Genomic DNA, 11,030 nt, shown 5'->3' on the forward strand with positions numbered 1-11,030 from the left:
CAGTCAGTACTTCGGTTGTGGGCAGCATTTCCTAGCTCTAGGTCTCTTGCTACTTTGCCACATTTTCATTCCAGACTTACACAAAGCTGCAACTCATTTCTTACCCCTGACTCCTGGGATCTTCCCACTGAGTGATCCGTGTGTTGTGATTGACAAAATACACCCTGCCATTGCTGTCAGTTCTCTTTTCTGAAAAGATGCAAAAGGGGGAGGGGACAATAAAAAACAATATTTGATCAATGTTTTGCTGAGACTACATCAAATAAAATAAATAAAATCAGTCAACAGACCCAGCCACAGCCTCTATCTTCAGGCCAAAATCTGGCTACAACAGGCAAAATGCTTCATTTTACAGGAGAAGTCTGGAAAGTAGACACTTGTCTATAAGCTACACTGATGGTGGAATTCAACACACTGAGAAACTCAGTTTTGTTGTTTTCTAGGCAACAGCAGCCTAAAGAACTTTCTGTGAAATATTATATATGTGCCACAATGCACAAGTATAGCAATAGTTCTGTTTGAAAACCAGAGCCAAAACCCCAGGTCTACTTCTGCCAAGTAATTACTTGCTTTAAATTACCTAACTCTGAGAACTTTGCTTATGTATCATGAAATCTGCATTCTTGTATCTTCTTCATAGTCACATCAGAAATTAGTTAGATTTTCAGACCAATAAGAAAAGGCTCCACAAATTGGACTGGAGTGAGAATTTGGCAGTCTGATTTAGAGGGGATGTGGAGTCTGACTTGGCAGGAAAGGGATGGAGGGGAGCAGGAACCCTGCCTAATGACAGCCGTAAAAAAAGGATGACGGTGTGAAAGCAGCTATTACTTCCCTTGAGAAAGGGAGTAAACCAGAATACTTTATGGTTTCTAATCCACTTTAGAACTGCACATCCTTGTCAGGACTCTGTTCTAACAGCACATTTGATTAATTTTAAGAGCCTAGAACAGCTGACAAACTAATTTGGCAGAAATATGCTTTATTGTTTAATTACATTGCATTACAAAACACTTGCAAGTCAGTCTTACCCCATCCATGTGGCAGAGGGCCAAGAGGATCAAACTCTTTGCTCTGTGTCGATGAAAAGTCCTGGTTCTGCAAGTCACACAAACAAATGGTGCATTAATGACTAGTCATTTGCTTTCCAGATGTTCTACCATAGGCATCATGAATTATTGAAGCAAATGCATTTTGTTAATGTTACAAATAAGGTAAGATGCCAACAGTTTATTTTTCTCCACAGAGAGGGCCTATTTTGCAGCCCTTGGCATGCTCCATTAACTCTAGTGCCAAGAAAATAATTATTCTTTGTTTAGCGCCCCTGCATACAGAGAGGGAAATTAGTACAGTAGGACCAAAACAATCAGAAAGCAACCCTCTTCAGTCCTGCCCTCAGCACACTCCTCCCTACCACCATTTATGAGGTCCATTTTTATTCTCTACACATACACCAAATTTAGAACATACACCATTCTTGATAAACTAGCAGTATGAGCTGGAGTTACCTTAAGTCTGCTATTCATCAGAGGTAAACAATGGATTTAAGGTTCTGGAAAGATTATTTTCAGTTTCCCTGCTTTCGTAACATTCATTGTGCTTATTATTATTATTGTGATTATACCCAAAACAGAAGTACATGTCCTGTGAGCTTGCTTACTTTCCAGGTCTTTGTCAAAGTCAGTTCAAGACATAATACAAACAAACCAGCTTTATTACCAAGCTGTAGTTTGTTTTGAACCAATGGCTTTTATCAATATTGTACATAAACTTTATCAAAGAACACCACCTATATTCAGCTGACAAATAAAAACCATTACACTGCATGTGCTGCTTGCAGTCATTGTGAGGACATGAACAAAGGTTATCAATTAGTACCTCCTGCTATGCTACATACACAAAGATAACTATATTATCATAAAGAATAAACCATAATAAAGTGCAGTGACTTTATGGGGAAGAGTCACCCATAAGCATTGCCAAACCCCAAATACACTTCCAATATGCAAGAGACTGATGGGTTGAAAATTTGAAAAGATGCCCCTCTCAACCTTTCCAGTCACCATTATATTCCTTACCCCATATATAAACCTCTGGTTAAACTGCTGCATGGCTCCTTGAAGCTGACTGCGCTGAAGCTGCCACTGCTCGTAATTGCGGACAGACTCTAACGTTGGTCTCTGCCATGTTGTTGTTCTTGTGAAGTGGTCAACGTAATAAATTCTCCCCATGTTGTCAACTCGTCGCTCCCAGCTTTTAAAAGAATTACAAGCAAGAGTTCTCAAAGTCAGACAATTTTAAGGGCTCAGAAGCACTTTTAGGCAACAGGCAGTATGTTGGAAGTGGATATAAAGCACAGGCTCATCAACAGGCATTTTTCTTCCCTTTTACCCTCTACTAAAAGTATGAAAGAGCTAAAATTGTTTGAAGGGAACCACTTTTACTGTTGCATACTATCCTAAGACAGACTCATTCTGTTTACTGGACTTTAAGGATTTTTTGAAACAGTTTAAGAGCTACACAAACCACTGACAATACTATACTGTCATTACTGCATTTATGCTGCCCAACCCATATGACTATGGTCTGCTGGCTTCTCCTAAAAGGCAGCAAGCCCTCTGACAGTTTGGGCTGTACATTCTGACCTGATGGAAAAGGGAGGTGTGGGCATTGGATTTTGGTTTGGTTCTTTTATTTCTTTTCTTTTTTATTATTGTTTTCAGTTCAGATGAAATCAGTACTAATGATAAAACTTGAATGAAAACGCTAACACCTGAATCACTAGTCAAACCTCTCAGAGTTCAAAATACATTGACTATGAAAAGTGGGTTCCCGTTACGAGACTGTCTGCCAGTTTTTGCTCTTTAGTATCAAGTTCTCTTCACTATTTCATATGGTTTTACTTCATAATTCTGTGTAGTGTGTGAACCATGTGAGTATGAATGAAAGGCATCAGAGTAAAACTGCTTCCATGTAGAGGCTAACAACCCTGGCTGCTCTGATGCCAACAGCTCAAAAAGCCAAATAACCAAATATAATAACCAAATCATCACCAAAGCTTTATAAGAGTACAGTAAATTAGCAGCTGGGAATCCTGGGAGAGACTCAAAGGACTGCAAACAGTAGCCTCAGGATAAAGAGGCACCCAAGGGCATTCTTGCTCAAACTGATAGTTACCTCAATCCCAAAATACTTTCTGTGGTTTGATTCTCTTTTACAGTTGGGGATGTCTACTGTCTTTAACTTAATTCCATTTCTCAGTAAAGATGCACTTGCTTAACCTTTGACAGAAAACTCAGATTCTGTTACTTTTGAGTTTTAAGTCTTCTCCATGCTGCGTACTATGCTTTTTTTGCAACACTCCTTGGAGACAACCTGGAGCAACTGCTTGCACTAGGTTCACATCTCTCTTTACAAATGTGCTTTCTAGCTTTAGTAAACTGTCAATTTCTGCAAAATCCTGACATCCTGTGACTTCTTCTGGCTCACCTTGGAGGAAGAGGCTCTGGGCGATCCCACGTTGTTCTTTTTTCAACATGATCTACATAGTACACTCGACCATGTTGATCTACTCTTTGCTCCCAACTGAAAAACAAAACAGCATTTTTATCTGCTCCAGATCCAACCATTTATCTTCAGTATAAAGATGAGAAATGCTTGTTTTCATAAAATGCTTATTTCTAAATATAATGCTTGAAACTTGCACACGCTTCACAAGATGCACCAAAACGCTGTACAATGTGGTACAACGGTCATAGCAACAGTAATTCGTGTCAACTAGAACACAAAAGCATTTCACGTGACCACCTTCAGTTTGTGGGAAATTTAAGCTGAAGTTCATGCCTACATATACAGTTTTAGCAAGCAGCCAAGCAAAGACTTGTATTCAATATCAAATATATCAATAAACCATTGAATATCCTCATCTGTAGAGCAGAATCCCCTTTCAGAGTAACATTAATTCAATTTAAATCCTCAAAATATGCAACTCTGCAGAGTTCATCATAAGGGCACTGGTCACATTTTCTGCATATGCAGCATTTGTGATACTGCCTTAGACCTGTATTTGTATCAGAGGTAACACCACAGGAACAAAAGCATGCTAATCTGCCATTTCTGTTGAAATCACATGGTCAAGCAACAATCAGTGTTTTCAAGACTGCTTTTATATTTCGGTTTCCCTGTAAGGCAGAGAGGCAATGCAGCCCTTTCCTACTTTCTGATTCAACTGCCTGCAAATTAAGGCAGCTATTTCACCAATTACACCATTCACATTGGGAAGCTTTTGCTTTCCATCTCTCAAAGAGTTCAGAAACTTTGTTTAAAGTTTATAATCTAAGTGACAGCAACAAACCATCCATCTAGCAAATTTCACAAGAGCCTGTAACACAAATGGTGCCTGTACTACTTCCAAGAACTGCAGTATAAAGTCCAAAACTTCAGGATATACTGCAGAATATGCAAGGCAATAGTAGCTTTTCCTCTACATACCTGACTTCATTCTAACTTAAAGACAGCAAGCTGTCACACTAAAACGTCTGTATTTCATTGGCATGGGAACATATGACAAGTATCAAAGATATCCAGAAGATTAATTCTTTTCTTGACTAAACCACACCAGAAGGCCTACCAGACAAAACAATTATGACAACCTCCAATTAGTACTGAGGGAAGGATTTCTGTTACGCAGCAAATGGCAGATGTTATAAATACTTTGTAATATTGATTTACCTGCTGTAAGTAAAATAAAGTAAGCCAGAAACACCATCATCACCATAATAATAATAATAATAGTCATACCCAGGTGGAAGAGGACCTTGACTGACTGTAGTAAGTGCCTGAGGTGGAGGATTTACTGGCTGGATTTGTCTAGATACTGGAGGCGTGGCGAGTGCAGCAGTTGCAGGAGCTGTTGTTGTTGCCGCTGTTGCCCCTGCTGTTGCCCCCTCAGGGCTCTGCTCGGAAGAGGTACTTGCAGCTGGACCTGCCAGTGATCCTGCACTGGCCCCATCGTTCTCTGTGGATGCGGTTGAAGGACCATTTGCACTTGCTACAATGTCAAAATATCAAAGACAGAAGATAAAGCACCTTTAGCTGGTATTTATCACCAATCTATTTTAGAGGCTGTAAATCACAAAAGTAAACACGCAAGAACTGGTATTTCAAAGCCCACACACATCCACATTGCACACTTCACACAAACACTAATTCAAAAGCAATTTTGTCTCACTTCATAAAGATGCTTTAATCCAAGAACTGCTATCAAGGGCAGGATTTTGATGTTTCTGATAGAATAGGTAGTATTTACCAAAGTAAGCTGTCTGCATCCTGTAAACACTAAATGACTATAAACAAAAAACTACTTTCTTGCATCGATGAGCTCACTATTTTCCATTTATTATTTTGAATAATAATTTAAATGATCATAAGCATAAAATTTTGAAGAAGAGATTTGGTATCGCATGGAAAGAAATTACCAGAATGGGAGGGCAAAATATTCTTTAAACATTTTCTTTTTTTTTTTCTTAATGCCTTTTGGTGGGTGGGACAAAGGTTGTATACAAGTCAGGCCTTACTACTGATCCACATTGGGTTCATCTTTTAACATCATTACTGTATTACAGTTTCCCATCCAGACTCAGCATTTATCAACTGTAATAATGAGACTGCTGGAAGACTGCAGTGTATGAGGCTGAAGGAGTTACCCTAAAAACATCAACTAACTTTTTCAGAACTAAAGTTTTGTAGTTTTTAAATTATCAGAGAATAAAACATTAAAAAAAAAAAAAAAACAAACAACCTGAGTGCAAGAGAGTAATGAATGTTTTAAGTGCTGCTATTTCACAGAAATTAGCTTAATTTGTAGAAACTAGTAACTAGTATTTCAAAACCCAGTATTATCAGCTTGAGACAATTTTGTGAGCCCTTCAGTAGATTTCATCTCAAACTCAGTGGATATTTTAGAGCTGTAATAGCATTCACTTGCGTTCTTTTTGTCTCAGCTCCATTACATGTGGCAGCACCACTGCAATCGTTACTTAGCAGACACGGAAGCAAGAAATTTCTAATAGGAACATTGATGAAACAATATGTACCGAATGCAAGCTAAAATATAGTCCTTCTGAAGTTATCTGCCAAGGAATTTACCATGAAAAATGTCGTTAAAAGTCAGCATCAAACTGCTAGGCTCACCCAAAGAGTGTGCAGCTTTGAAATGACTGCCTGCCCCTAGCACACATACCGGCTAGTGAAGTGGGTCTTCGGGGTGTGGGTGGAGGTGGTCTGGCAGGCCTCGGAGGTCTTGAAGGTTTGCAGCTTCCATTTGTGAGTAATGGAGAATCACTGCCATTAACAGTCTTGTTTTCACTGGGAGAAGCATCTTCACAGCTTTCAAGGCCATTTGAGTTAGTCCTTTTGCAGGAAAAGACAGAAACAAGAACTGTTCTAATAGTGTATGGATGACTTTAAACTTTATGAAAGACACTAGAACCTAACAGTTATGACTAGATTAGACTCTTACATTCATAATAATAATAGAAACCTATACATCTGTATAAGCATGCTAAGTTTATCTCCTGATGTGTATGAAACCTCAACTGATAAAGAGGTTGTGAAATAGATGTATGTAACATCTGCCACTGAAATCTCCTCTTTCATTTCCCAACTCAATACACCTGCCTTTAGGCCCAGGCTCTGCATGTTGCTGCTCAGCTATTTCCACCCATGAATTCCACCTGTCTCTAATGAGATAAGAAGCTGAGCATGACCTGAGAACAGCCTGCGTGTGTTGCTCCACAGGGCTAGCAGATGCTCAGAGGACACAGAATGCTCCATTAGAAAACTATTACACATACACAATTTTTCCCCTAAGCTGAATTCTGGAAAGGGCTGGAGAATTTAGTACTAAGCATTAAAGTTTTGACCAACAGTTATGAATATAAGCTTCTCAATTTTACAAGAATTAAGAAACTTAAGAATTATAAAATAGAAGTATTTACCCATTCTGTGCCATTCAGTTTTCCTTAGCAGTATATTATTATGATGTAGCATCTTAAGCAGAGTTACAGGTATCTACACCTTTAATTTAAAAGCATTTTATTTTCAGAGTATGTTGAGCAAAATAAAAAGATTATCAACTAAAATCCAAGTGGATTGGCAGGTCAAGTAGAGAGATCATCAGGAATGAAACTATGGGTTAAGGTTTTAGCTCAGTACCTGCAGAATGACTTTCCTTTAACTGTACACAAAATCAACCCCAGCAGATAAACTGAAGTAAATCCCAAGTCACAGAAGATCAAGCAGAATCACGTACATTAAGTACATTTGACCTCATTATCATTTTTCTCTATAGCAGGTGTGGTTCACATAATTCATACCGTATCACACCAACCGCAGAGGAACTGGGGTTGGTCAAACGCTTTTTCTCTACACCAGGTGTGGTTCACATAATTTGTACCAACCCCAGAAGAAATGACTGTGAAAACATACACAGATCATGAGTGATCTGAAGTTTGGAAGAGCTGTAACCTCAGTGCCAGAAACTGTATTGCTGCTGTCTGAACACTGAAATCAAAAGTGTAACCATTTATCTGGAGTGTATTTGACCAGTTGGCTTAAGGTATATCAATGCATATCAAAACATTATTCTACATGTAACAATAGCCATTACTAGGCACATTCCAGATCATAGAATGGTTTGGGTTGGAAAGGACCTTAAGGCCACCAACTTCCAAACCTCTGCCATGGCCAGGGACGCCTTACATTAGACCATGTTGCCCAGGGCTCTATCCAACCTGGCCTTCAACACTGCCAGGGATGGAGCATTTACCACCTCTGTGGACAGCCTGTTCCAGTGCCTCACCACCCTCACAGTAAAGAACTTCTTAATTATACCTAACCTGAACTTCCTCTGTTTTAGTTTAAACCCATTACCCCATGTCCTATCTCTACAGTACATTTACACGATCCTCAAAATGGAGCTTTAGTGACACCAAAACCCCCACTGGTTGGTACTAAACCCAAATCAGCTATTATTACTGTTATGCTATTATGGACTCAGGCGTTCTGAACACCCAAGCACAGAAATATTTTAGTGAGCATGAAAAGGAAGCAGAACAAAAATAAGCTTTCATGGGAACACTTCAGCCAACATAACTAAGAGTTATGACCTATTGAAAACACAGTGAATTTAACTTAGCACTCCAGATGTCACCCGAGTGTTGTGCATTGTGCAGATCCTTAAAACGCTTGTAGTGCTGGGAACTAATTGAAGTGGCATGGTGCTCACTGCAGGTTAATCCACTATCAAGTATGGTCACACTTTTATCCTACCAAACAGCAGGGTACATAATCGGATATCGACCTTAAAACACTGCAACTGCTAGAGCTTTTGGGATCTTCTTAACAAAGCTAAATATAATTCTGATAGCTCCATGCTATAAAACAAAACAGTGCAAAAATAACCAGTGCCCTTTACTCACCAGTGGGATTTTTTTGTGAATGCACAACGGTACAGTATTTTTGTTTAGCACATGCTCAGATTTTAATATTCATTGTTATAGGGCATACTCTGATGTTTTTTGATTGTCTTCTTTACAGAACATACAATTCCTCTTTCAAAACTGCAAACACTAAAAGGCAGGATAAAAAACAAGAGGAAAAGTGTCTTACCGTGTATCATTCCTTGCTTTGGAGCTATCACTCTGTGTAGGACCTTAAATAACAGAAAGAAAAAGACAACAGAAGTATAAGCAATATTCTGAATCATTTAAAGAAAAAAAAGCAAGTTTATAATGTTCACATTTCTTTCAAATATGGAGATGATACACTATGTGCTGTTTATTTACTGTCTTATTTAAAAACTGTACACACTTTGCATGTCTTTATGTGTCTGTCTGTGTATATATATTTTTTTAACCACTGCCACTGTAATATTTTCACCTTCTGGAAGGAATAACAGGTTATCATTTGACCTTATGAAAACTGCCAAACATACGCACAGCTCAGTAAGTGACTCCTGTCTTTGTAGCAGTATCAAGCAGTGTTCATCATTCTTCAAGTGGAGCTGACTTTTCATATTCTCTTTTGACAACGACAGGCAGAGCAAGAAGGGCAAGAACTTCTCTACAATCTTATCTCTGATTGCTGCTAGCAAGCAACCACAGGAGCTTTGTCTCCTGGGGCTCTCTAGCCTGTACCTTTCCCTTTTTCTGCAAAGTATTTAGCATAAAATCATTCAAGCAGGTACAAAATCTGGCTGCACTCGAAACAGAATTATAGCAGCTCAGCCTAGATTTGCAAATGTTTTGCAAGTGCTTATTCAGCCAGCTTGGAAATATTTGCCTTTTGTGCCAGCATTTGCAATGCTTGAATGTGTAGCACAGAACTGCTCATTCATGTAGACAGCACAAATACTTTATTTCCACAGAGTTAAACAAATGTTAACAAAGAAGTCAGTTATCAATTCTGATAGGAGCTGTGCACAGACCTAAGGCAAAGACACGTAAAGACCTACATAATGTGCTGTTAGCAAGCTCAGCACGGAAGTGATTTTAAACAATGTATTTGCCTGCAGGTGCCTTTAGCCTGTACAATAAGAACATGTTAAGACTACTTTAAGATTTAACTCTTTCCCCATGTGTTTCAGTGCCCTGATTACGCAAAAACTCTCTGTTGAACTTCTGGCTTGGTATATCAATGTCTGTCTTCACTGTCAAGGCCAAAACTGTGACAGTACTCAATTCCATTGCCTGCGTGCCTTTTTTGACTCGCTAGCACCTTTTTCTCAGTTGGTGAATTTCAGGAAACGGAAGAAAGCACAGAAGAAAACCAGGTATTGCAGAAGAGGAGTATCTGTTACCTTCATACAACATCACATCAACGCACCTCAGCCCTGCTCTACAGGTCCCACATAACCCAGCATTGGTTTTTACTTACAAATCAGATTGTCTGATTGATCTTTTTAACAAGATGCAAAGAACACTTTAAGAAATAATGGTCACAGAGCTCATGTGTTAATTCCATTTTCCTATGATACTCTGGTGGAATCTCAAAGCAATGTCTTCTAGTGCTTTAAAAAAATCGCAGAAGCCTAAAAATTGCCAAATGGCTGCCTAGCCAGTTGCTGCAGGGCACAGTCCCTCCAATGCTGCCTTCTGGAGAAACAACCTCTTATCTGTTTCTACTCTGCAATGTACAATACCCGCAGAAATGCTCCATTTCCTGTCCTGCGCCAATGGAATTAAACCCCGTTACTTTTTATTTTAATGCAATTCCACATTTTTACATGTATTCAAGATTTTCATTTAAAACTCATACTAACTATCTGAAACTGAAGGCACCAACTAAACAGAATAGTGGATCCCTCTCTGCAGCACTCCACAGGGAACAAAGTCTATGAAAACATTTATTTAAATGAGATATTTTAAGAAAAACAAATATAAACCCAAGTCTCCCAGTGAGCAGAGTACTGATGATGATGACGAGATTAACTTCCTTTATATATTTTTCTGTTTATTCCCCTGAAGTTATTAAACATTCAGGGAAGCTGAGGGTTTCATTACAATTTGTAATTGCTAGATATGTTAATAAAGCCCCCAAAAATAAAGATGTTGATCTTCTTTTCATTACAATAAGGCTGAAAATCTTCATTATGGACTATGAATCCACCTCAAATAGATGTGCATAAGAGTTCTGGTCTCTACAAACAGGAAGTTATAGAAACCACTGCTGTTATTATTAAAACATTGTCTTAAGGCCTCCAGAAAAAAAATAACCCCTCTGTATACCAGATGTATGTAGAAGACATTTGAATTGAAAATTACTTACTTCTTGTACTTGAGGCATCACCATTGGTTAGGAGCTCTGGATCTACCTGCATGCCATCTAGACAGACAGACAAATCTCCTACTACTTCTGCTGGCTCTCTGTCACCAACAAGATGCAATGTCACCACTACCTGCTCAACTGAAAAGGTACAGAGAAGAACAGGGGTTTATCTTACTGCATGACAAAAAAGTACATTTTATTCA

General features: G+C 38.7%; 1 protein-coding gene across 4 annotated transcripts in view; it reads right to left on the bottom strand.

Moving 5' to 3' along the window:
* The window catches only part of ITCH (itchy E3 ubiquitin protein ligase), a 66,622-nt gene that overhangs the window by 17,316 nt on the left and 38,276 nt on the right, over nt 1-11,030 (bottom strand). For 3 of the 4 annotated variants that reach the window (XM_061442061.1, XM_061442060.1, XM_061442062.1), the window contains 8 exons: nt 10,828-10,965; nt 8,671-8,713; nt 6,242-6,411; nt 4,801-5,050; nt 3,490-3,585; nt 2,079-2,253; nt 1,032-1,098; nt 105-189 (listed from right to left, as the gene is read on the bottom strand). In XM_061442061.1, the coding sequence (XP_061298045.1) occupies nt 105-189; nt 1,032-1,098; nt 2,079-2,253; nt 3,490-3,585; nt 4,801-5,050; nt 6,242-6,411; nt 8,671-8,713; nt 10,828-10,965 (1,024 nt within the window). Of the gene's footprint in view, nt 1-104; nt 190-1,031; nt 1,099-2,078; nt 2,254-3,489; nt 3,586-4,800; nt 5,051-6,241; nt 6,412-8,670; nt 8,714-10,827; nt 10,966-11,030 lie in introns of those variants that run through there. The other variant, XM_061442063.1, reaches the window with a different exon arrangement.

The sequence above is a fragment of the Pezoporus flaviventris genome, unplaced genomic scaffold (genome assembly GCF_033815535.1).
Source record: "Pezoporus flaviventris isolate CSIRO_AGI_PZ_B2104156 unplaced genomic scaffold, CSIRO_AGI_Pfla_v1 ptg000213l, whole genome shotgun sequence".
In the NCBI taxonomy this organism is placed as follows: domain Eukaryota; kingdom Metazoa; phylum Chordata; class Aves; order Psittaciformes; family Psittacidae; genus Pezoporus; species Pezoporus flaviventris.